Here is a 27,838-nt window from a genome sequence, read left to right on the forward strand (position 1 = left end):
ACCGCGCTCCTGTGTTCGGCTGTGTGTTGATCTTTGCCTTTCCAGTTCACTGGCAAACGCGCGCTGGAGACATTTGCCCACGGAGCGAAGCCGGCGGTGTCGTGGCAGCCTTTGCAAAGAGCCTTCCCGTTCTGCCGCACCCTCCCTGTGTTTCGATGTGGCATGGCAATGGGACGATGCCGATTAAAGTGACGCTTTTTCACTTTTTAATTCCTATTACGATTGTTGAATTCAATTTTCCCCACTCCCCCCACTACTTGTGTATGGTTGTTCGATGATGCGAATTTTGATCAAAAGCGCCGGCACGTGGAGCACCGAGCCGTGTCTTGAAAGACGCGTTGTTTGCTGTCGTGTCCGATACGATTATACTTTTCCTTTCATTGGTAGCTGCTACTTACGCAACGATTTTTACGGCTTTATTATAACATCGCAATAGAATAGAGCGAATACAATTGGCTTTTCGAAATCAGGGACAGCTTAGCGATTGTTATATTTGTTTAAAAACTTTGAAGCTGAAACATCAAAGATTAACCTTTGACAGCTGTCAAAGATATGTCAAAGATATTGTATTTTAAACATTTGACAGTTGTCATCCAACGACACCTTTAAATCATGCAAAGATATTGAGGATTTGTTGCAGAAGAATTAGAGTTTTGAAGCATGAACAGAATGCTAAAAATGCAAATGACACTATTGATATTCATAAGAAAAACAAGAGAAGATAGCATTTTTAAGTCATTTTGAATCTGAATGACTCATGTATCGTTCTGTTTTACGCTTCATGTGCCCCAGCAAACCTAACTGAATCATTCCGTTCTTACTTCTTTCTAATTTGCAATCTGAATAGCAATTATGTTACCGAGTGCGTCTTGATCGTTAACCATAGCCTCAAAGAACTTCTTTCGATCGATTGAACTGCTTTCTCCACCCCAAAACGTACCTCACGATATGTCTGTGGAATAAATTTAAATTTTATCCTATGTGTACCTGTGCACCACTCTCCCCCTTGAGGGAGGGATGTTATAATTTAATCGAACCAATCAACCCGGACTCGCTCCGGCAGTGCATCACCGTAATCAAACTGGCAATGATGCTCCATCGAGACCGTAACCTAATGACATGTGGTCCTTTTTAGACTGTCAAGGCTCCTTAATGACGTCCTATGCCTTCGAGAACTGGCCCAGGATTTATCCCTTTCTTCTCTTTGGTAGCTCTGTTTGAGCTCAACTCAACCGGCAGGGAGGAGCTTGGAGCACAGACACAGCGAACGAATGGAGAGTTAATAATCTTGGGATTAAATTCGTTCAATGAAATTAATATTACCGATGGCACAATGTTCTCTTCTATGGGTGTATGTGTGTGTGTGTTTGCTGATGAAGCCAGGAGTGTCCTTTTTGCTATCCTGAGACACTCGTTCAAACGGCGAGGTGGGAATTATGATTGAAACCAATTCCGGCCAGCAGAAAGTTCTGCGCGGGCTTAATTTTACCGCTTTTTCGCCTCTCTTTGCTCAGCAGCTCGGAGTGCTACTTGGGATATCCAATATTGGCCGTTAGAAAATTGAAGTGGAGCTTCAACACCCACAGCGTTGGCTCGACGGAAGATTTTTGGTTTGGTCCCCAGCCATAAAGGCGCGCTTGCGTTCGAAAAGCGAATGGAAAAGGGGAAAGAAGAAAAGAAAAAAAAGCATTCCACACCCACTTCAATCGCGCACAGTAAATCACGTTCAATTTTTCGCTTTTATTGTTGCCAAATGAACTTTTAGGTTTTTTTTTGTGAACACACTCTTCACTCTTCCCACCCCTTTTTCCTAACAATCCCTTGAATTCCTTACATCTTACTGGGTAGTCTTTTCTTTTTCATTTTCCATTAATTTCCACCGGTTTACGCTGCTTGCTTCCATCCTTTCCAGGCAAACTCTTAGTAGCTTTATCCGTTTTGCCGCTAGAGTGCGCTACTATCACGGAGCACAGTTACTACCGCAAACGAGAAATGAAATAGCGGTTTCTTGCTTGCGCGCGATTCAGCCGAGAGCGCGCTACTTTGCTGCCCACCCAACCCCAACCACAACCACCACCAGGAAAAAAAATGGGAAACCAATGGAGCGCTATTGATGGGTGGTGAGCGCTCCCGATCGAAGCGAACCAACAGTAAAGCTCCTTTTGTTCGGCTAAACACTTTATTAGCGATGCTGCCGGGGGGTTTGTTATGAGTGCGCTTTTCTTTGCGCTTTTCCCGTTCGCTCTATCTCTCTGCATTTCCGTTCGATCCTTCCGGGGACGAAACCTTCGATCACACCCAGGAACTAAATCTGACCCCTCCCCCCCCCCCCCCATCGGGGGAAACAATTTCTCTTTCATTTCACCTCTCAAACGTGCGATGGAGTTCGGTGTGTACCGAGCGACCGACCCCGGCAGCCAGCCGGCACATTCCATCGCCGATGAAGTGAAGTGCTTGCTTGATTAATTGTGCAGAATGTTGTTGGCAGATTTTGCCAATTCACCTCGGTGCCCTCCGGTCGTCGTCTTCCGAGCCCGTGGGGCTATGGGCTCCTCTGGTGTGTATGTGTGTGTGCCAAATGGTGGTGTGAAACAAGCTGGAGCAAAGTAGCGCAAAAAAAGCATGGAAAGAAATGCGGCTGCCCTCTCCCTGTCGACGAATGGAGCTGTGGCGATGCAATGGCGGCAAACGCGTGAACCATTAGCGGGGTAGGGCGAACAAACGGGCAACAAAACATGGTGGGTGCCGCTCCATCTTTTCTACGGCGCATGAAGGCATGAATGCTTCAATTAAAACCACACCATCGCACCATTTTGTACCACCATAACGCAGAATGTTCAACGGCCTAGGCCATGGTTTTCGGTATGTGTGTGTGTGTGTGTTTGGGTAGGGTGTTGTGTACTAGTACTGAAACTGAGCGCGGCATGCGAATGATTAAAGCCTGGAAACGATCCGGCAACAACAAAGTAATTTTCAGCTGTGTGCCTTTTTCCGCTGTACGTTTTCTGCGGCCTGTGTGGGAGAAAAACGGATCGAATGGTCTGTGAAAACTCCTGCCAATTATTGCCGTTGTTTTTGAAGCTGGCAGGGGAGAAGCGGCGTTGGCCGGTTCGATTGAGGCTTTGTTGTGGGGTGAAACATTTCGGAAAAAGTCGATCGTTTGCAGCGCCTTTATTTGTGGTGAGAAAATAGGTACAAAGGAGACTTTTTCGTCGGTGCTACATTTTTAATCTTTGTTGGATAAAATCTAGAACTGGAATTGAGAAGTCTTAGAACCTTTAATTCTACCAGCACCACAAATGGTAGTAGCAAATCACAATTATGTCAATACATGAGCTGGAATTAATGATCAGAGTTCTCAGATCAGATCAGAAAAATATACTTACTTTTGTGGTATTTCTTTTGTGTGTTAGCACTTTTTTAATAATACAGGGTTTTCCAGGAGTTCTCATAGCTGTGGGACACTTTGTTGCCTCCTTCTTACTTGAAGTGAACTTAATGTAATGGGAATTGGACTCTATAGCACCCTTGTTGGACAAATCCAATAGGAATTTTCAAGGAGTCTGTTCAAAAAAGGTGCCATGTAGTACAATTTTCATCATATGAAGTTCACTTCCTCTAGAAAAGAGTCCAGGAAGTGTCCCACAACAATGAGAACTCATGGAAAACCCTGTAATAGTTTGTATTTCATCTCAACTAGGTGCATTTTTTGCAGTTCACCATCCTTAAAAGCTACTTTTTGTATTATCGCGGGACTTTTGGGCGCATAAAAAACACCTCATAACACACAAACACACACACAGGACGTGCAATGTTGCTCTGACACTGCATTAAAATCCACCAGCTGTGGCCTTCGTTGGTGTATGGCGCGCTAATGGGGTGTGTAACTTACACCGAGCGACCCAGAAGCGTTCCTGCCCCACTTCCCGGTGTGGCGAATTTATGCACTTACCAACTTGCCAGTTGCATTCCCATACATTTGCACTTTACCGTCACCGCAACTTTTGCTTTTTTGATCAACTTTTCGACTTTTCGACTACTACCGTACTACTCCCGTTGCGAGTGCTGTGTGTGTGTGAGCCTCTGCCGAGGTTATAGAACTGTTATATGCGGCTGTTACAAAACTTGCCAAACCGTGGAAGAAGAAGTGTTTACGTGCCAGCAAAAGTCGGTTATGTGGCGGAACGGAAACTTTTCTTTCCTGCACGATTATTTGAATTCTTCGTTCGCACACAGTGCGCAAAGTTAATTGTACACAATGGTTTTCAGAAGGAGGAGTGTTTGGGTTTTATATGCATCCAAAAACTTGTCCGATTGTCTTGAGAAATTGTATCTAAGGCACTTACGGGTATCGGCGAGTGTTGTGACAGTCAAACTACATCCCCTGGAACCATTTTGCCACTGTTTGGCTGTTTAAACCACTCTCTCTCTCTCTCTCTCCTTTATTGACATTTGGCTGCACACTGATCACAGTTTTTCGTGGTCGTGACTCCATCCATGACTTACATGTTGTGTGATGTTTGGTCAACCATGGTCGTGTGGAGTAACACACGTCGCCGTACTTCAATTTGGCACAGGAAATGAGAAAATCTGCATAGATGCGTTTGCTTGTCGAGCAACTTCTTCCTTTTTGCCCCCCCACCAAATGACAGCTTGCAACTGTTTGATGTGCTGCCAGTGTCCGTTCGAACAGACGAGTTGTCCGTGACAACAACACGAGCAACAACAAAAACCAACGATAAGAAGCACTCGCCTCCGGCAAAGTCAAAGTTGCAAAAGTTCAATAATGGATGCATGCGGTCGTGTTCGTCGTCGTCCACCAGCACATAAGTTAGCCACATAAGAGCACTCCTCTTCCCCCGCGGGAGCCCCTAGCGAGCCACAACCACAATCGAACAAACACGCAAAGACGTGGATGTGTACACTTTTTAGCTTAAGTTTTCTGGTGGAGGACGTTTGTTGGCGAGCGTTTTGTTTCTCGTAAGATTCCACCGCTAGCGTACGGTCACAACGGGAGTACCGGTTTGCCTGGTCCAGTACCGCGGATGTGCGGTACCATTATTCATTTAGCTGACTCAGGACACCCGGAACGATACCCGAGTTACCGGGAATACCCGGCAGACATCACACACACACACACACACACAGCCATATTAGACAATCCAGGACGGTGGAGTCACTATCAACCCCTGGAGGTTCGTGGTCCTCCGACAGAACGGTTTGCAGCTGCCTCGAGCCAGCGCGCACACACACACGTACGTACGTGGCTTTGGTGCACGAAAACGAAGCGGGCAGCAATAAATTTCCTATCCTCGCTTGGCAGGCAATGGGTTTTTGGAATTTTGGTCCGCTGCGAAACCACCCGGGTAACTGCAATGCCCGTGGAAAGGTACTTACCATTCCTTTGCTGCTGTAGCACGATACCCAAGGATGTTGGTCCTGGCGCGGTGTGTGTGTATCCGTGTGTGCACGGTTTGCGACATGCCCATCCGGTCGCTTATCTTTCCCGCAAAGCTCTGCCTGGCCCTACGGGTAGAAGGAGTCGTCGAATGATGGTTGGTCGCTCCCCATTTGCGACCCAAAACAGAGCATGGATTTCCTATGCAAGCTTCAGGCACTGCTGCCCGCATTTCATACTCGCACAGCCGGATCAGTGAGGAGATCATAAAAATGCTTCCGTCTTTGTGTATGTGTGTGTTTGAGCTCCACGAGCTAGTTTGGCAAAGTTTCACTAAGTGGTCGTAAATGCGTCAACGAGACTAGTTTAGGAGGGGGCGTGATGTCTCCGATGTCCAAAAGAAAGTCATCCGTGAGTTCATCCAACGTCCAGGGGGGAGGGGGGGGGGGGGTGAGAGAAGTAGTGGAGTAAGCTCATAAAAAAGGATTCGAAAAGGAAGTGGGGACAGGAAGTTTAGGAGACACGAGTTTGAACACGAGCAAACAATCTTTCAATTCCATTGTTTGTCCGTACAGAGAGTGAGGTAATATTTTGGAGATTCCACCTGGTGTAGACTTCGATGTATTCTAAGTGGAGCGTTGTCAGTTGACATCCAAAGCGTGTTAGCTGTTGAGGATTAGGGATTCGATATCTAAATTATTCTCAAATTTATATAAATCTTTAATGTGATTCAAACTTTTTCGCAAAAATTCTGAAGTTATTCGATCTCACACTCTGTCATTTTATCCCCCCGTATCGAACACCGTTTTTAATCCGATTGTTTTCCTCTTTTTGTTGTCCTGTAGGGAAGTACTACAGCCGCGCCTCGTAGCGCCTACCCTGGAGCACCACCGCCTGCACCGGCCACGCTAAAGGGTGCCCAGCGACCCGCTATGACTAGTCCGGCCAGCGGCATTCCCGGTGCACCGTACAGAGGCACTGCCTGGACGCAGGGTTACGCCCCGACACAACCAACCTACCGATACACTGCACCGCAGACCTATGCATATACACCACACACGACAACCCAGGTAAGTTTTGCAAATGGAGTCGAAAAAAAGCAGGAACAAACAGAGGGGAAAAAAACCCTGCAGTGGTGGTGTTGCCCGCGCGCCAGAGTTGATCAATGGGCACCACCATCCAGGGCGTATGCTTATCTGTGCGCGCGGTGTGTAATACACGGTCACTGTAGGGATTGGGATATAGTACACCGCGGGGGGTTGCGGGTCGGTGCAAACACGCTCAGGGAATCGTTTCGTCCTGTTGGGTTCCGTTATTTACAGCTAGAGCATTCCTGTTGACTCGTAACCGAGAGTGCACCCCGAGGAAGTTGTATTGGGGAATTAGATTCTTCATGCTACACACACAGACTCCAACCGTTGAGCGTGCGCACGCTTGTTTGTTGGAGGGTTTTAGCTTACCTGGGTGTGTTTGCAGTTACAGTTTGGTTGTTTTGGTTTCGTAAATTGCTCGCAAAAAATGGTTTGGGATTACATCCCGAGAAACTAGTGCCGGAATTTGTATTACATCCCGTAATCGTATGGCAGCGGCGGAAAAAAGCCCTTGCGCGGTTAGGGATTAGACCCTGCCAGGGATATCCCCGAGTGCCACCGGTGCTTGGGAAAAAGTAATTTTTGTACCAGCACGGGGTCACGACAGGATGGGCATATTGCTTCTATGGGCTGCTGGGCGTGGAATATCGAGCAAAGCCTCACTATAAATTGATGACTTTAATCCTGCTACATACTACCACACACGTACTCGGTTTTCTCAGGGTCTTTCGTGGCCCGGTAATTGTAATCACCTCACGGTGCTGTTACGTGTGGAATTTGAATGATACCGGAATCATTACTCTGCTCCATTCGGAAAACGGTTACACGGATCGTTGGGAAACGCGCGCGCATGATAATGTACAGAAAAGTAAATTAAATTCTCGTGCCGCTCAACCCGAGCGATGCTTTCCTTTTTTTTACTCCGAACGTCCGGTCCGATTCCCAGAGTTGCTCCTCTTTCAAAAAGTGTCCTACAACTAGCGCTGTCACACTGTTGGCGTTACAATGCTTTGTTTTAGTGTCCCGTTTTGCTTCTCGGCAAAATCCATCAACGACGTGTCTCGATGTCCCCCGCCCCACACGTGCATCTTCCTTTCCAGACGTGGCAAGAGGGCGCGAAAATTTAGTTTCACTCTTCCATTGCATTAGTTTAACTCCATTACCATCGCGTCGTCGTCTCGGTCGTCCTCTTGCAGGCGAGCCGGCCTTGAAACGTCAGCGACACTCTCCACTCCCGCATCCCTTAACCCGGGGCAAACATGACACGTGTCGGTTTGCCTGACGAGGTGTACGATATGATGATGGCAGAACAACACACCGGACTCATCAGCCCGAAAGGCGGCGCGAATGGGAAAGCGCTGTGCAATCTAGTTTACATTTAGTACCCGGCATCGGTCGGGGTGAGCTTATTGTGTGTGCGGCGGGCATTCAGAAACGGCAGCCGACGACGGCTCTTTATCATGCATGTCACAGCGATCACGCCGGCTGGCTGGCTGGTTGAGGTGCCGAGATGGCGAAAGTTATGCGCTGTAAAATAGGATGAAAACATTCAAAGTAGGTCGGAGTAGGTCGTGTCAGAGACACACACTTCTTGGGCGACAGAGCCTACCAGGGTTGTCCCGTGCAGTGCCGTTTGGCCCGGTCTTTCGGTCGGGGCCGTATGTACGCGATATCTTCTGAGGGTGAGCCTTTTATCTATCCCATTTTGGGCGAATACGAAAGGGGAATTCAATTTTCTTCTCGCCCCCCGCTCCATTGGCGGATGTTCTGCGCGTCCTGGCGGCGTGTATGAGAAGGTTGACAGTGCAACGTGCTTTTTCGTCACTTTTGTTTTTATCTTGCCCGGTTTTGGGAGTTTCGTGTAGGCATCTTTCGCCCTCACTCGCCCCAAAAAAAGGCCACAAACAGAACGCGCTTCCTCCCTAACAGTCGATAACTCGATCTGACACACTCAATACGGGTCTCCTAAAAGTCGGCAAGTCGCATTAGTTTCCCCGGACATGGAGGGGTTGAACTTCCACCAACGTGTTACACAGGCTTTAGACCTTCTTTCCCGTCCACGGCCCAGCAACGGAACGGATGGATGGTTTCGATTTGGACATCTTGTGTTATGGGTGGGTTTAAGCTTGTTGAACAACTTCACCATCTTACTTTCTACCACAGAAGGTGCGCACTGGGCAAGCGCAGGAAGCTTCCCAAAATTGGGCAAACCGGCCGGAAAAGGCACACAGGATGTTCGTGCGGGATGATGACGATGGTCCAAAAGCTCCCCAAAAACAGCGGCAAACGAATCGTACCGAACGAAATCAAATGAATGCCAAGCATGGTCTGTGTGTGTGTTGCTGTTTTTTATTAGATTTGCTACCAGCGTCGTGTTGGGTTGTAGAAATTTGATGAAAAGCGAAAGCGTGACGAGTGCAAAACTTTTTCTTCCCCCACAAGAGAAGAAATTGAGTTTGCGAATACTAACCATACGAAGGCGCAACAGCGACCGGTCTAGCATATCCTAGTCCTAGCAGTTTTTCGCAGGATAATCGACGAAAGTGTAACCGGTAAAGAGATTTCGAGATGCGTTGCAAAAACCCATCTTGAGACAGAAGCGAACGCACATTTGGAATAGCACATTTAGTGTTGGTGCGTTAGTTTGCACCATCGTTTGGAAAAGCGAGAAAAATGCTGCTCTTTCTCGCAAAGCAGGCCTTTTCGTCCGGCATCGGAATCGGGACGGTATTGGTGAACTGTATTTTCCTCGCGCTCACCTTAAATTAACTAACTCCAGCTCCAATCGATCGGTGCTGCGATAAAATGTCTCCCGTGATTGTGTGTTCAGCTTCATTTATTCAATTCAAACGCTTCGCCGAGTGAACGGAAATGGACGCAAAACTATTTAACGAAGTTGCGCTCCGTTCAAAGAAATTGTCAGCGCTGTGTATGGGACGAAGGATGGCTAAATGTGATGTGTCCCGGGAACACGAGGCCTCAGCAACGTGCAATGAAAAACTTTCGTTCGACCACTTTGAAGAAGTGCAGAACAGCGCACAAAACGGGAAAAAACACACACACACTCACAAGTTTCAGCCTTACGAAAAGACTGATTAGTTCGGAAGTGAAGACGACACTCGATTAAAGTTTGCATCCTTTCACCGCGTCCCTCACACATCCCTTTGGATTACCTTTCAGTTTTGCCGTGTTTTTTTCTTCTGTGAGATGAAGTTTTACGGGTTTTTTTTTTTGCCGCAAGGAAGCTTTCAAAGGCGTAGAAATCAAGAAAAACATGTTTTTTCCTTCTCTCTTCTCGTTTGAAATTGCACCGAAAGGAATTCCTGCTGGGTATGTGACACCTTGAGTTGGGTTAGGTTTTCTGCTTTCGCACTCTACTCTGTCAGTCTTTCAGATTCCAGGAAATGGTCATTGCACAAAAAAAGTACAACTATTCGCGCAATCGTCAACTCGTATAATGTGTCTTTGAGTTGGACAAAGAAATGTTATTAAACACACACACACACTCTCTCTCGTTACTGTAAGACGAGACGCTAATCTTTTCTCTCTACTGGACAGCAAGAAGAAAAAGATTTCTTTCCTCCAATGGTTCAAAGCGGGAAACTTTTGTCGTCTCACAACCGTTCGACACAATTGCTTGAGTAATGGGCAATTGTCGGTTCAACAATTTTTTGGTTTTGTTCCACACTCCATCGCAGCGCCCCTTTGTAATCGTATCTGCGTCAGCATGGAATACGCTTCCCATCCCTTGTTCGGACCGGCCATTCAACGGTTTCTCATAAAATCGGAACGTGATCGCACACTTACTTCTCATCGAACAAATTGCAAACAAGCATTATCAGTCGAAAAGGGACACCCCTTAACGGTGCGAAAATTCTTCGAATACTTCCACCGCCGTGTGTGGGCAGACGGCCCGAACTCTACCTGTCACGTCGGGAGTCCTGCTAATACTCCTACGTACGCTAATGGTGTACGCTGCCTATAGCGAGCGAGCACCATTTACGTGAGAAGCGATCGAAGTGAAGTCCTAAATAAATACCGCCACACTTGTCCACTACGTGTGTGTGTGTGTGTGCTTGTGAGTTTGTGTGGGAGCTCTTACGAGGACACTTTCGGCTCCACCTTCCTTAATGCTTCAAGTGTTGTCAGTCGGACATGCAGAAAACACCTTTTCAGAGGGAAGGAACATTCAAGACACCGAACCGATGTAAGCGCTGGGCTCTTGCTGCTCCATCGTATTCGCCAGGGCATTAATCCGCTTTTCGGCACCTTACTTTGATGCTTCGATGCGAACGCTCCAAAAAGTGGTGATGGTGTTGGTGTACCGGTCACTGTCGGTGCTATATCCGGAGACGCACCAACCCGTGAAACACATTACCAAATGTGATATCCGAAATCCATTCATCGGGTTCTCCTACCGTCTTGCGGTGGTAGGCCGATGCGAGAGGGGTTAAGCGTTAGCCTTCATCTAACGGGCCCCGGGGTAAGACTGGCGGCATGTGCATGGGGAGACATCCAGTGGGATGTGATTAGGATGTGACCAAAACTTTATGACCAATCAATGGATAAGCCACTCAACGCGGGCAAACACCCAGTGTCTCCCCGGAGGCCCTCTCGCATAATACGCTGAAACGACCCGCAGCCGTCCCAAGTTGCTCACTTCCTGGAACCTTGCTGGATTATCGGAAATGTGCCCCATTGCCGGGGCACAATGTGTATGTGGGATTTAGTGTGGCCAGTAGGTTGCGGCCAGTGTTTGGTGGTTTAATGTCACCCGGATCAGACCACCGTTTCGGATGTGGTTATCATCCGTTTGCGAAAGCTTTACTGCTACCACTACGGACAACTTCTCCTCCATTGCGCGCTGGCATTGATAATTGATTCCTGCGGCCGACCGTAGTAGTGTTTTTTTCTGTTGTTCCACGATGAACGATTATGATTAAGCGTGTGTGCGGATTTACGGTACTGCTGCTGCTGTTGCTGCTCCCGCACGGTGGTGGCATTGCAGTTCCGCCCTTGTCGGTTGTGTCATCACGCTCAAGACCTTACGGCGACGGTTCCGTGTAATGATGGGGTAAGGTTGGTTGGATTTAATAAAGGATAACATCTTGTCATTAATATATTAGGGCAGCTTCTTGGGATAGCCCTTGGTGTGGGATAGAGCACTACAGTCATTCGGGACAGGACCCATTCCCGATCGATTCCGTCGAAGGCACAGCGTATCGGGATTTCTGCAGTGGAACACGAACATTGCTACCTATTTCCATAAAATCCTCCCCGGGTGCTGAAGTTTAATCAAGAATCGATTCGTGAATGTTTTACCATTCTTCGGACGTTGTTAAGCATTCTATATTGCCCCTTAGTTCATTAATAAGACTATTCTCCTGCCACCCCAGTCAGTACGTGGACTCGCTTGGACCCGAACGTCAAGCCATTTTCAAACTTATTGATTCTAACAAACCCCCTTCTCCCCGCTTTCTTGCACTTCCGCTTCTCCACCGTCGTGCAATATTTCTCCATCTTTCACACTCAAACGCTTCGCTAAATGTGCGCAAATACACGCGAAAATGCAATTCTCATGTGCACAGCTCAACTTTTAATGAAAACTAAGTGCAGCCCTATAATTTCCCATTCCGTACCCGGTGCACGTTTCGTTCGTCCGGCACATGAGCGAGTGAGTTGGGCACTGTGTTTGCTCGCTGGCAGCCGCCCATTACACACGATACCACGGTAGCGCTTGGTAGCTGGTAGCACTTTATCGTCTGCAGCCTGCAGGCCACCGGTCGACTTTGTACTGGCTCCGTGGTTCCCGTGATTCAAGACGGCTACGAATAACGATTTTCTAAAAGGTTTCCTCTCCTCCTTGGAAAGCTCTATCCAGTGCAGACGGGTTCCTCTACAGCATCGGCGAATGGCGAAAGAAGCAGCAAAGATTAGTTCAGCGGCTGTGTGGCTGTGTGGTTTGAGCAAAAAGGAAACTTTACAACTTTCTGGCAGTACGCGTTTCCCTTCACGTGACGACGAACTCGTCGCTTCCCGGCCAATGGAACGCTGGTCCGGTGTGGTCACAAGATGTATCTGCCAGAAATGGTCAGCAAAATGGAGCAGATGGTGGCTACACTCCTCCGTGTATGAGGGTTTTGATTTTTGTTGCCGCTCGGAAACGGGAACTACAATCTCGCACACGAGAGCCCACTGACGGTGAAGGTGTGGGGCAGGAAGTTTTCGGAGAGAAAACGAAAAGTTTTCGCCGAGTGCACGAAGAAGCAAAGTTATTCGGTTTTTTTTTATTCGTTCAGTGGTTCAACTTTGGCCGCCACGCAATTATTCTATTTCCTGGTGTTAAAGATCAGACTGGGAGATGCGCCTCCCTTGGACACGTCTTGACGGACAATCTGGATGTCTCTGTTTTAAAGTTTATGTGGTTTTTGTGGAATAAATAAGTAGTGCTTTGTAGAAGATGATTATCCGCATTGTACGGCGACTTCCTTTTGCTTGATCCGGCACGAAGGACCAAAACTTTAGTAGCAAAATGTGATCTTGTTTAAAAACTCAAACTGCACGAAATTGCCCAAAAAGCTTCATAATACTAATATTAATGAAATAGCACCACCTCACAAAACGTTTAACCTATATTTTCATCAAAAAACATGTACATTTAAAAGGATTTTTTCCTGCAAGCTTCACTTCCGAATAATGCTACACATTTTCAAGAATGTTACCTTGACACATCCGCCGCATTCCTTTCGTGATCGTGCAACATCTTAAAAAAGCGTCTATCTCAAACTGTTGGCTAAAGAAATATGGTCAGACGCTGCTGTCAGATTTCATAATAAAAATGACCGAAAGATGGATCACGTTGCTACATCGCTGCAGTTGCCGGCTTCCCTTATCAAAGGATTCTGTTTTTCTTTTCCAGAAGATCTCCGTTCACTTCCTGCAACGCAACCAACCGTTCTGAAGCCTTGTAACCAAGCTTACACTCACAGTAGTAAGCTTAGTATCGTTCTTTCTCTCTGCTTTTGCTTTCTATGTTCTATTTCGTTTCTCTTTCACGAAACGAACCTTCTAAAGACGATGGTCAACAGAACCGAAACCTATCTATGGTGCAGCCCGCTTTTTCCCCAGCCTTTTCTTCCCATGGCTCAATCGACAACTGTAGGCAGGAGGAGGACGAGAGCTGTGGGAGAGATTTTCATTTAACCATGGTCAGATCTCGTCCTCAACTCAACTCGTGTTCTTCACACCGCCCTGCATCTAGCCGGGGGTTTTAAGTATCAATATATCCATGTAGTATACCGGTGCAAACAAACTTTCTCCTTCCGTGTGCCTTCAGCTCAGTCGGCGGGGGACAGTGGCGCGAGTGTTGCCTTTTCTCCACATTATATTGCTTTAGATCGTTCGGGTTCTTTTTAATGTGCTCTAGTAGGGTTTCCTTTTTCTTGCGCCCTGTATCCTGTACCGGCGAAAGATTTCTTTCTGTGGTTTTTGCCCCCTTTCCGGATCAACCGCATGGAAACATTCTTAGATTCCAAGGGATCTTGCTGCAAACTCTTCGGTGTGCAAGGTATAAGGGCAATAACAGCAACAACAACAAAAAACGCCACACAGAGGCAGTATCAAAACTAACTCCCGGCGTCCGTTCACGGCAAGAGGGAGAAGATCGGTTTCTGTTTTCCTTTTGGCAAAATTGTATCCCAAACACAAGTGGCTTTTCACAGCGGACGTGTGATGTATACATGTGGGGATGTGTGTTTAAGTTTTTTTTCTGTAAAATAAGCTTCGGTGAAGGTTTTACGGTTGAAGAAAAGGGATTTTGATTAATCCCGTACTGTCCGAGGAACAGGATTCCACCATAGCTAATTCATCATTCCTGTCCGGGATCCAGTACCGCGTGCCACTCTTGCCACCGCTGCTACGTTTGGGTTGTTTTCTTTAGCCTCATCTCGCTTGTTTTTCTTCTTCTTCTAAAGATATGTTGTAAAATGATAGAAAGTTTTTTTTTACACTGAACGTGGAAGTGAGCAGCGCCCGTGTGTATGCAATCAAACGGGACCAAAACGATCATTCGAGAGCAATTCACTCCAGCTGTCAATATCAATAACTGTTAGGGCAAGCAAATAATTCACCGCTCAAAGATTCATCTATTTAAGCGTTCACATGTTTGCTTATCAATCTCAAACGGACCAAGCGATCAGTATCATTTATGTAACAGTCATCTGTTTAATGCTACCAATGAAATCCTACAGCTTGCCTCGTGTTCTGTTGCCAAAATTCAATTGCTAGACTGTCTAGTGCCTATTTTCATTTGAGTTCGTTGAAGAACTCGTTGGCAATTCCTGAGTTCGTTTAATAAGAACGAGCTGCGCCCACTGTTTCGCAAAAATGGAATATAAATAAAATCATTAATAAAACAAATTTCGAAATATTTAAATTCCCAAAAAGGTATCCTTTCCCTGTCCAAAATGTGTCACTTGGCCAAAGATGTTGCACATCAGGGACAGCTTTCTGACAGAGAAGAATTCTGGAAAAACGTTCCGACCGAAAGCCTATCACTAACCTCCTAAATCAACAGGGAACGAAAGGAGGAAAGCTGTGTCTTTTCCAAAAAAGAACATTCTACCACTGGTTTTATATTTTCCTTTAGTGAAAGGAAATGAACCTGCCAACATTTGCGCAGGAAAATACGGAGAAACCTTCTCTTTTTAAAGGATTTTTGCGCATGCAAATGTCCAAAACCGCACGCATCCCTTTAGGCACAACACCAAAAACGATACCAGATGTATCGTTTTGCTGCTTCCTTCTTAGTTTATCATGGTACCACAGTGGGCGATATTACCTGGGAACGAGGGAAAGGAAAGAACACGTACACACATGCCTGTGCCGCCGCCACACACGTGTGTATTCCCTATCGAGACAACTAACAAAACACATCGTCCCCTTGGGCGGAAGGATGGGCAAGAATGCAGCCCTTTTGCTAACAGCTTTTTTATTTGGCGTTGGATTTGTGTTTCTGCTTCCTTTACCTAGAGCTCGCCTGTCCAAAAAGCCCCCGCCGGAATAATGTTTTCACCGGGAAAACAAATGATGATGACGATGATGCTGCTGCTGCTGTGGCTACCTTTTTGTAGCGCTGGGCTTCCTTAACCTTGGTCACATTTGGAGACACCTTCGAATCGATTCGTTCTGCTTTGTGTTCTGTGTTTTGTGTACCGTTGCCACCGGCGTCCGTGCATTGGTGTAATGTGTATGGAAAATTTGAATTTTTCCTTACCACACACCGATGGAGACGCCTGGTGCGCCACGCGGGCTTAATGCTGATTTGCGGTTAAATTTGCATTAGTGCGTGTGCTATCTTCCCTTTCACAAAGGAACGCACACAAAAAAAGGAAACGAATTACAATAACTACACCGCACCGATCCTGAATTCGCTTAATCATTTGTTGTCGGTGGGATAAGCGAAGAAGGAATAAAGGGATAAGAATACAAATGTGTACTGTTGTGTGTATGCTTGTGTAGTTGTTATTACTTCACCAACCACTGACACCGACACAAAAGCTCGAGGGCGGCAGAAGCAGCAGCATCACCCAAACAACACTCTATTTGAAAGCAGTTAGGACGGTGAACGCGCAGGAGACCACCTGCACGGGTTCACGGCTAAAAGGATGGCCCTCCGTAGGGGATTCACAATTTACATGTTGTTGAATTGAGCCCTAATGCCTCCCTCTCCGCCCGCTACACCGGAACGGAATGGTACTGGCGGCAGCAAACGAAAAGTGCCAAACGATTGAGCGCCGTAAAATTTGCTGCCACACACACATTCAGTTGATTTTTATGGGGCGCTTTATCGGAAGCGCTCTCGGGGCTGCTGCTACTGATGGTGCGTGTAGTTCGTTGCGGTTTTGCTGCATGCGCTCGGAATACCGGGCAAGGTATTCGGGAGGGTTCTATTTCTTTTTTCATTTTTGGTACATTTTTTTACAGCAAAACTGTACATCAAATCAAGCAAACCATTTTCATTCGTAAAGTAATTCGTAACAACAACAACAAAAACCTCCGCACTTATCTACAGTTTGACTCATGCTAATGTGCCGCCGATAAGCGTTCGTATCGGAACGAACGAATGACGTGACCGATGACGGGACTTCTACCAATTTAAATCTTATTTTGCTGCTCACACTTACCCAAGCAGAAAGAAAAAATCGCTCCCTTGCCAGCACAAGTCCTTCAGCACGGAAGGTCTGCTCACATATTACATATATTTTGTGTATGAATATATTTGGCCACCTTCCTACTCCGACTCTGCTATCCTTCGCCCAACACCATCCTTCGGTAGCCTTTTAGGCAAGGGTTTTTTTTTTTTGGGAAAATTGTCGTCAAACACATTTTTCCACAATACCGCAAAAGCGTAACGGGTTACCGCATGGTCTCATAAAATTATGCAAAGCTTGCGGCTTTTTGCAACGCAAATGATGTCCTGCCCTGGACCAATGGAGGAGGGGGGGGGGATTTCGTTTCGCCCATTTGACGTCGTCGTCGCTATCTCTCTTCTTCTCTCGGTCGCCGTACGTGCTTGGGCCGTGGACAGGGCAGCACCAGAATGTGGTGGTTCGTGGTTCGTTTGCGCGTTTGTGGCCCAAAGGGGCCGTACCGCCCGGATCGGGAATTTTATTGAACGGTCCGAGTTGCTTCCGGTTCCGGTGAAAAAAAAAAAGTGCAAACATTCCGTAACGAATCCCGGGGCAGTCGAACGAGTTATATTTTTCGAATCAACGGCGCGCGGAGGTTTTCTTACGGGGTTAATCCGAGCCGCGGGAGAAGCTTTGCATTTTGAAAACTGAATCGGCGCTGGACCAGGTCTGCAAAGTAATGGTCTAAGCGGACGCGTTTATAATAGTAGCGCTCGGGCGTGAAAGTTGGAAAGAGATTTATATTTATTGCATAATGTTTTAGTCATTTTCAAGCAGGCTTCTGCCCCAACGAGCGTGTTCCGCGCCACGTCCATCGGGTTGAATGTGTTACCACATTCATGGTTGGAAGGAGATCATCTTACGGCAAGGTATGGCTACCTGTTTCCTTACAGTCACTGGGCAACAACAGCCGCTGCCTCAAAGATCAAAGCCACATTCTTTCCGCCACAAATATGACGTGACAAAAGCGTGGACGGCCCAAGGCTGCTTCATTGCCCGAGGCTTATCGCACACGCCGGTACACCGTACGACAGATGTGTCTCCAAAAATATGCCCAAACCTTAGGCGTAGCCCCGCAGCAGCAGCAGTCAGCCCACACCGGGGGGAGGGAAACAGCGTGCCAAAAGCACGACATTTCCCGCTGTAAGCCGAGCAAGGTCTTTTCCAACTGACACAGCATCAGACAACACACAGTGGAAGAAACTTAATAATTTACTTCCCCAGGCTTTCAGGCTGGGCTCCTCCGGGTGATCCGACGCAGCACACCATCCTTCAAAGGATCTCCCGACACCGGGGGAGGACGGTTGGGAATTTGTGTCCGCGTGTGTGTCTGCTCCCGATGGGAGTAAAACCCCCCTCCCGGTCCCGATGGTTGCTGCCGGTGTCACCGCCGCCGTGCTGCAGGTGCGGAAAGAATGTTGAAAACATATTTGCACGTGGTCCTTCCATCGGCAGTAATCCTTGTGACAAGGGGTGGCAAGACGAGTTTCTGCTGCTGCTGCTGCTGCTGCGACGAAAGTCAATTTTTCTTCAAGCCCGCGACGTGATTTAAATGCTAAATGTGTCTGTGTGTTTCTGGCTCTCATTGGTACGCCTGGAAGTCTCCGTCTCCGCACCGCAGCTAATTTCCATTTCCAAGGTGTACGATGTGCTCTGACTAATATAGGAAGTTTTCGCCGTGTTCCACATACTCCCTATCTTTCTTTCTAAAATAAGGAAATGGGCTCATATTCCGGTTTATAAAGAAACTAAACTAAGAATAAAACCACTCCATAACCTCTCTCACAAACACATAGGCGCACGTAAATACGAAAAGCGTTGAAAAGGTGATGGAGGAGCTGGTTAAGGTGGATGATGATGGAAATTCCGGCAAACGGCATGCGCACGGCTGCCCTTCGTGGTGGTCCTCGCTCGTCCGCTCCATTCCGCTTTCAAAACGAGTTGACGTCACAAGAGTGTTTGCCTGCTTCTCTCTTTTAAAAAACAATACAACCGTCACACTTCATCGACGTCATGGAACGGTTTCCAAACGCCTCCTGCGCGCTCCATCCGTCATCTCCGCACACCATTCACCGTATCGACGCCGTCAGCAGTTTTAGCCTGTGTTGGTAATACTTTTCCACTCGTTTTCCTTCACTTGCACTTGCCGCTTCCATGGGGAGTGTGTTGAGGTTTTATTAGTGTTGGTGTGTGCACAGCGACCATACCACTAAGAGCGCTCAAACGCTTACACGAAAGTAGGCGCGAGAGAGCGAGAGAAATAAGCCAAGTTTTTCATTGTGTGTGTGTTTGTGGATCGGTTTACGCTTGCACACACCATCCAACAAGCAATTACATTTTTCTATCATGTTTCTTCAACGTCACAGTGTCTGTCTCTGTGTGTGCGTGGAATTGTATGGTTTATTTTATTGTTTTTTAAGTGATTCTCGCCTTATCTCCCGTTTTAGCTATCCCACCCCATGCGACGGTTAACCGCAAAAGCTCACCATTCTATCTGGGGTAACCTGAATATCTCAGTTACCTTATTGTCCCTTCAACAAACCCCTCTCTGCCGCCGCTTGACAAAAAGGAACGGGCAGGTAAACTGCCCTCAGTACAAGCGGCGAGGAATTTCTTGGAATTCTCCTCCAAATTCCTGTTCCCCGTGTACAAGCATTTTTTTTATTGGCGCGTTGTTGCTAAGCTTTCGCAAACATCTGTTAGATGTTAGATGACGTCATTGGAAAAGTAGTGCGAGATGAGGCGCGGTGTGGTACAGCTGCTGTCGTTATTCATTTTCTTGTAACGTTTACAACGTTTACTTCAACGCTTCATTCTTCGTAAATGTATTTCGAGCAAATTGTTAAACGCCTTTTTTTTTTTTGAGTTGTAATAACGTCAACATTTTTTGTGACTCGCCGTGTATTAGTGTTTTTTTTTTTCCTACTTTCCTGGAGATACATTTTTATTTCTCATGTCGGAAACCGTTCCCTTTCCGTGTCGATTATCGTAAGTGCCGGAAATGTTTCTCGATTTACGGTTCCGAATACGGTTGGCGCGTAACAGCAGGAGCAGGTGCTGTGTGTGTTTGTGTGTGTGTGTGTGTGTGTGTGTGCGTGCTCCTGAACCGATAATAGCAAATGGAAGCATCAGGCATATCGTACCCACACCACGCAAACCATGCGGAGAGGAACAGGCAAGTGTATTTCGATTTACCGAAAATGCACTCTACGCCAAATGTTGCCCCAAAAGTGCACAAATGTCTACGCCTCCCATTTGCCCTCCCGGTATCGAATGACCGAAACGAGTGTGTGCGGGGTTGAGAGGAGGGATGATTTGGTATTGTGTGAACATCGAAAAGCTCGCGAAAATGTTTGGAGAAGGAGGAGGTAACGAGAAAACAAACAGCATGGCTCCCGGGACGAAGATGGTGGCCGCTTTGGTTGAAACGGCTTTACCGTGTGTGTGTGTGTGTGTGTGTAACCTTCCTGCTGTCGTCCGGACAACAACAAAAAACTCCAATCGGAGGATATCTCTCACTCTCTCTACTGTTTGCAATGTTACCACTTACCTTCCAGTGCTACCATCGTGCTCTGGGACCTTGTGTCCGGAAAGCCGGAAGGTACTCAACAAGCTCGCCGTTCCACTGTTGCCTTTTTTTTTTGTTGGTTGCTTTCGGGATTGCCTCTCGTACAACTGTGCACCGTGTGTGTGTGTCACACGGGGCATCATCATCATCCTTCCCGTTTGCTTTGACTTTGCGCGGTTTCGGTTGGCAAATATTTGTCGTCGGACCTCGTGGTCCAAAGGGGACTGCTACGGACTTGCTACGGGCGGCCGAATGCCAGGCGGCACTGCTCTGATATGCGCACCATCGTCCCGATGTCACCGAGATCGTTGTGCAACTCTTTATCAATCCTTTCGATTGCTTTGCGGGCAGGCGAACCTGTAGGCGGAAAGGAAAGGAATGAAATGGGAGGTAAAAAGAAGGAAAAAAAAACCTGAAACCCAATGTACGTAACTACACCCGGTCGGTGTGGGACATGTACAACCAATCCTGGGACCTGAAGGGATGATGGCAGCTGACTCTCCCTTAATTTAGTTTAGCCAGCCCGGGACGAGTTCGGGTGGGGGTAGCGCCACTGGTTCCTGGAACAGGAATTCAATTACCCCATCGCTGCCTCATTGAAACGTAATCAATGTGGGAGTTGTTTTTGACTGTATTTGCTTTAAAACTGCCACGAGTGGTTCTATTCATAACAGATGAGCTCGATGGGTTCGTGCGGGATGCTATGAATTCTTCCTCGCATTGCCTTGCCGCTTGCCTTAATCGCTTTAAAGCACCGGCAAAAATCAATCATAAGACAGAAAAGATCGTCTCTGAAAGTCGTGCCGGGCAATCTCTTTGGGCTTTGGTGGTGGAGCTAGCTCACCTTCATTCGTACTCGATTCCATTCTAACGCTCTCCCTGTGTATTGAGATTGCTTCTAGCGTTTGCCCACCAACTTCCCGTTTGGAAATCGTCCCAATCGCGCCTGGCATCTTACTTGGTTTTGTACGAGTCAGCAAACATCCTTGGTGGCGTACTTCTCCTGCTTCTTTGCGGCATAGAAACCTAGCCAAGAACATGCTCTTTGAAGAACCTTCCCGGTCGAAAAGAAGGAATAGGGAAATTGCGACCGAGAACGAATGTATGTATGGCAAGACAAGTTTTCGATCCCGCAAAACCGCAGCCTTTTGAAGGAATCCAACCGGAACCGGAACTTCCGGAGTACATCTGCACCGGGCAGAGCGAAGTGAGTGAAAGAGACCATTCCCCACGATAGCAAGGAGAGTAGGAGTTTGGGGGTTTTCCTGTTTGCATTTTATCTTGCTACTGAACCGCACTCACACACACACACACACACACACATACATTTCCCAAGCCAGCAGCGGGTCGGTCTTGGGTTCTTCTTTTCCCCAATTTCTCCAGAAAACCCCGTCAGCATTCGGTGCTGCCAAAATCAGACAACGTTTTTTGGGGACTCTGGGCCGGTGAAAAGCAGTGTCATTGGAGTGGTACACACATACACACACACACACCCACAGCCTCCCAGTTGGATGACGACTGGCGAAAGTCTGGGACATCTCCAGCAGGTCCCACCACCGTGTACCAGCTTGTTTCGTGGTCGTCGTCGGTTTGGTCGTTGCTGCGGTTTGCTTCAACGGCAAAGGACAAACCCGAACCTCATGGTTGACAGCAGCATGGTCCCCCCGTCCCCGACGATGGTGGCGATGATGATGACGATGGTGGCGATGATGACGGTTGGCCTGTGGGTGAATTCAGCCGACGAAAATTTCCCTCAGATTCACGGCGCAGATAACAGTAATTAAGCTTCGCGGGGAGAAGGCGCACGGGGCAACGCCTTATCTTGGAACCACATGGGATGATAATGTTTGCCGAAGGGAGGCGACCATTGCCTGCTACTGCCTCTGCTGCCGCCTGTGCACGGTAGATGAATGGAGGTATGCCCCGTGCAGATAAAGGACAACAAGGGAAAGCATGGCGTAAGGTGAAGGTGCACCGCAAAAGGGCAAGGGTCTTCAGGGATTCCATGCAAATCAGATAGAGAGAGAGAGAGAGTGAGATTTTATATACAAAATACACCTTCCCTCTATTGCAAGAATCCCGCCTAATCGGACTACTCCTACTGGACATTCCGGGTGACTAGCGAACCGGAAACTCAGGGGAAGGTTGCATCACAGTGTGTGTGTGTTCGGAATCGGCTTAATTTAACGACAAGATTTCCCTTTTAATTTGCACCAGTTTTCCGAGGGGTTCAGATTTCACACCGGACCAAGATGCCTTAGACTGCCCCGCCTTACGGGAAGTTCAGTAGGATGTAGTTGGAGCGCTCTTTTGATTCCCGTATGCCCACTGTACGGTCCGGAGAATGTTGAGCAGGCACATACGAATTAGGAACAGGTCACTGAGCTGTGATTTACTTTCCGTTTTCAAGTTTTGGAAGGTCGTTCGGGAAGATATTGTAATTGATTTCTGCCTCTCGGCATGTATATGGAAATGGGAAAATTAATTAAGCATGCTTATTTTTAGCATTGCCAACACACAAGATACATGTGGGCTGTGAATTGGTGTTTGATTTGTGAATGGAAATATTACATGCGAATGAAAATGAGCATCTTTCCAAACGTATCGCTTTGGTTCGACATTGATTGGAAAATTGTCTCTCACTTTGACCTTTTCCCGATGCTAACTGTTTACATTATTCTAACGAGATAGCTACATGAGCTTAATTATGTGTTTCAGAAGGCGTTTCTATTCCAAAGAACCTTCAATAAAGCCTAATATTCATCAAGCATCAAGTAAGAGCATATTAAAAGAAAGAACTCATAACGGCAAAAGCGAGCCCGTCACACCAATCCATTGTCGTGCCATTAAACAGAGCTGTTGACAGCTCCGAGTTAGCGAGAAAACCACACCACCGAGTTTGGTACGTGACTACCCCGGCCGGAACAGATCTGCGTCGGAGAATGTGAACAAAAAAACCGGGGCAAAGGAAAGTAGAAAGCAGGAAAATCCATTTCAATGCGTGGGATTATGGCTACATTGTTGCTGCCCGATCGAGCCCGTGTGAATGCTGTCGAAGTGAAGCGCGCGTACCCGTATTCTACCCGGGTACGGTTTAAGATGAATGCGCTCCGAACGGCACAGCATGCCAATTGCCAGTGGGGGGGGTATAAGCAGTAGTAGTTAGAGAGCTCGTAGAGCCTTCCTGACTTGCTTACGCAACGATGCGCTTGAGCACAGGTCTAGATGCAAATGCCACATGAATCGGCACGTTACGGTTGGGCGATTCATTATTGCTGAAAGGAAGTTGAATGTTTAATCCTGATACCGGCTTGCTTTACGGTGGCAGCATTCTAGCATTCACGTCTTTCAAGCACACACACACGCACCCCGATGGTGGCAGACACACTGGTACACAGAAGGTTATAGTATAATAATTGAACATGTTGTCGCCGGGTCGTCGCCAGTTTGCCCAGTGCGCTTATCAGCAAACCGCAATCTTAAATCTCACATCTTTTTTTTCGGCTGCCGCAACGGTTCGACGTGATTAAACGGATGGCACACCATCGGCACGTACCCGAAATAACCATTCCAGGGGTACGGGTCTCCTACGCGCGCAAAAGTGCCGCCGAAGAAGAATTCTCCCGATGGTCATTCAGGGTAGACTGACATTGCCACAGCTTATGGTTCGTGCCGCTATCGGTCGGTCAAAATCAGTCACGCTGTTAAACTTCGTGGTGATTGTGTGTGTGTGTGTGAGTACCGGAAAAGGGCACATCTCTGGAATGGTGACAAAAACACGATCCGGTCAGGTAATTGAAGAAGGAAGAGAAAAGCGGAACCAACGAGAAATGTCCCTTATTCCCCGTTGTTGTTGCGTACGTACGCCCGGCACTCTCGTGTGAGCGGCGATGAGTGTGAAGAGAGCACGACGGGCCGGGGCGATACACAGTAAGTGAATAAACCAGATGACGTCCGACAAGACGTCCGAAATCGGACTCTTCCTGGAGGCTGTTTCCGTAAGAGGGAAACCCAAGAGCAAGAGCGTCGTCGTCTCGGTGAGCGAGCGGGGACTGAGTGAGATGCCGTACGATCTTCAAAATCGTAGCTCACACTCACGGGGGACCACCGTGTGCTGTACCCTTAGTATCCCCATCTAAGTACATTGGCATCGTTACAAACTCTTTCCAATTCCGAGAGAGTTACCGATCGTTGCACTCTCTCTCGCTCTCTTGCCTTCCACTATCTCACTTATCCGCTCGGAGCGCGCATGAGCGCTGATAAAAAAGCGCTCCGTTACGAGCGAACGAAGCAGCAGCAGCAGCAGCAGACGCGCCCCGGAATTCGTCATCACTCGCCGTAACGAACTGATGATATGGACCATTTTTCGTGAGACCCAAACATTCGTCATCATCAGCACCAGCATCACCATCATCATCATCATCACCATCTCGTGTAAACATCTCACACACGCATTGCATCTCTCAAACAAAAAAAGAGGGGCGTTGTATGCGTGAGTGTGTGAGCCGGTTTCCTGCGTGTATGTGTGTGTGTGTGTGTTTTTTCCCCTTCTTCCTCCTGCTCGTTTGTGTCAACCCTCCACGCCTCGTGACGAGGGCGTAAGAACACCGCCAAGAAGAGCCCGAACTCTCAGGGCGCGCGCTCGTACACTCACTATCGGCAAGGGGTCGGGTCATCGGGCGCACGGTGTGTGCGTGTGTGTGTTGCGGTGGTACCCCGGTTCCGGAGAGGGAGTCGCAAGATTCATTCATTCGTCACAACGCTACGCAACGTAACGCACAAGACGGCATCGCGCGTACTTCTGCTTCGTGTCCGCGCGCCATTGTAACCAACCTTTTTTTTCTACTCGATTGTGTGTGTGTTTTACGGGTTTGTTCGGTTTGTTGTCATTTGGTTTGTCCTCGCCCAAGAGAGGGGAAGGTGGACATTTTCGCAACACGAGAGCTTTTGGCCAACACCGGCCGCGGTTCTTAGTCCATCGGAAGTGGAAGAATACCCCTTTGCACCTGGGGGGCGTGAAGGCATGATAACCATATGGTAGAAGGGTAGTGTGTCATCGTGCGTGTCCAGTCCTTGTGTGTGTGTGTGTGTGTGCGCGGTACAAAAGTCAAAAGCCCTCGTTAGTGTAGTGCCGGGTGTCACGCTTAGTGTGCGGCGAGTAGTGATCGTTAGTGTTGCTCCACAAGTTGCCGAACGTTCGAGCTGTGGCGATACATAGTAGGTAGGCTCTTTGGTAACTACGTTCGCACATCCTGTCCATACGGAAGCGCACAATTGTTCTCCCGACGGATACCATATCGATACCATATTGTGTATCAAGTGTCCAATCAGCGCTGCCATATGTGTGGATGTGCTCTTCTAGTACGCGCTCGGCGTGTGTGAGCGGTGGTTAAGCGCAACCAATCAAAGGCCATACTTCGTACCATATTGTTTGCTGCCGGAGGAAGCTTTTTGCTCGGTTTTGGTGTGTGTGTGCGTGTGTTTTTTTCAATCTCTCTGCACACCAATCCACCAGAGGTAGTAATTACAGTTTCAGTCATAATAGTGTCGGAGTTGTGTCGGAAAGCGCCCTATCACGTGGCATTGCTAGTGAGTGCGTGCTGGTGCGTGTGTGTCCATCCGGTTCAACAGATACCGCCAACCAAAGTGCCGGAAGTAAGTTTGCCACTCTCATCACAATGCCATACTTACACACACACACACTCACACACCTGTCGTCGTCATTGTTGCATTATTGGTGATGTGCTTAAAGCTTGTCACCTCCAACCTGCAGGGCGAAGTTGAGGAGCTGTAGCAGCAGCAGCAGCAGCATGGTGGTTGTTTGATGTCATTGCGCATAAATAAACAATCGGGGGTAACAACAATCTCTGTGAGGCGAAAGTGTGAACAAACCATCCGGGTTTGCCCGTATGTCTGTGTGTGTGTATGTGCGTCAGTTTGTATGTGGAAGGTTGTTACTGTCAATCTGTCGCCAGCATGAGATTCCCCCGTATCAGAGACGAGCAGATAACGAGGCACGGAAAACGGGAGGCATGGTGCGCTTATCATTGTGCGTACTACGCACGCAGCGGAAGATAAGCGCAGAGAACGAGAGGGGCAGCGATGGGCATAAAACCCGGAAACAGATCCGGAATCGAATTGCAACTTTATCACGTACCCCGTGGAAGAAGGAGAAGAAGAAGAAGAAGAAAGGTTCCGAAGAAGAAGAAAAAAAAGGTTGCAATCCAATCTCTTCCAACACACAACGCGTTGTCGTCGACACAATTGAAGGTGGTGGTGGTGGTGAAAGGTTGGGCTGCTGGAGTACTTCAACAGATGGTCCCATTGGGTTTGCTACCATATGGAACGCTGGCGGTGGCCACGGTGGCACCAATGACGCGGCGTAATTAAAATTTATAATCGATCTTTTCCTTGCCTGACCCTTTAAAGAAGCAAGCAAAGAGTTTAAAAGACAAATTATAAACATGTCTGTTAAGTCAAGTCCTCTAGCTTGATCTGTCCTACAAGTTCACCATACGAGAACCGTACAAGCGGTATGGAAACTTTACACCACAAACGTCACAATTAAATTACTGACACTTGTGGCATCCCCGGTTAAAGGCATTCGTTCTGTTTCTTTCCATTCTCCCCGCACAAAAGACCGCTCCTGTTTTGGTGAGTTGTGTTCATCCTGTCGATAAAGAAAAGACACATTCACTCACACACACACACACTGGGTCGAAAGTTGCGACGAACTTGCAAATCTCGTCCGATGAAAAATGAGCAAGTTTAATTAGATGCAAAACCGCATGACATTTTGTCAAACTTAAATTTGTTCCGGCTGTGCAAGTCTGTCTGTGTGACCAGGGAAGCAAGGAAAGACCAGAATACTGGAGTTGTGGTAAAACCGAGCTGTTTCGTTTCCTTTCTATCAGTAATTCTGCAGCAGTTTTATTGGGGTGGGGGGAACCATTTCCTCAAACCTTTCGTTGTTGCGAAACGAGACCCGGTTGGCCATGTGGTACTACTACTACTACTGCTACTACTACCTCCACTACGTGGCTGTTCCGCTGTCGTCGGGAAGGTTGTTAAACTCAATTATCGAAAAGTTTTTTGGGCTGCGGAAACTCTCGTTTTTTTTTTTTTGCTTCTTCTCCTCTCACGCACAGGTCTTTTATCCCCCATCACTTTCCACGTTCCCGTCCTACATCATGTTCATGTTGTGCCGACGCAAACATATTGTGTCGTTTCCCTTCGGGCTGCCGGGTGCAGGAAGGCCGTGTTTACCGAAGCTACCGAGTTTCGATAAACTTCTGCTGTTTGGAGGTGGTGGTGGTGCTTCTCTTTACCATTCCACTCTTTACAGGCGGACATATTGTGTAGCACGAGCTTCTTTTTTTTTTGGATGAGTGTGTGTGCAATTTTTCCACGCTTCAAAGCGCTTACGAGTCCCGCATAAAATTGTCGCCCATTGTGTGTAGGCGTCTGGATGTGGAGAGGCAGCCCAAAGAGGATAGAGGAAAGAAGAGAGAGAATGTGCGTGTGTATGCGAAATGCTGACAAAAAAATTGCGGTGCGAGCGTGCAAAAAGCTCGATTAAAATCGTACATCA

At 47.6% G+C, this 27,838-nt stretch overlaps 1 protein-coding gene across 19 annotated transcripts in view; it reads left to right on the forward strand.

Moving 5' to 3' along the window:
- LOC120898011 (protein alan shepard) overlaps positions 1-27,838 on the forward strand; it is a 201,751-nt gene that overhangs the window by 125,375 nt on the left and 48,538 nt on the right. For all 19 annotated transcript variants that reach the window (XM_040303295.1, XM_040303301.1, XM_040303296.1 and 16 more), the window contains one exon: positions 6,244-6,468. In XM_040303295.1, coding sequence (XP_040159229.1) covers positions 6,244-6,468 — 225 coding nt within the window. The remainder of the gene's footprint in view (positions 1-6,243; positions 6,469-27,838) is intronic.

The sequence above is a fragment of the Anopheles arabiensis genome, chromosome 2 (genome assembly GCF_016920715.1).
Source record: "Anopheles arabiensis isolate DONGOLA chromosome 2, AaraD3, whole genome shotgun sequence".
NCBI lineage: Eukaryota > Metazoa > Arthropoda > Insecta > Diptera > Culicidae > Anopheles > Anopheles arabiensis.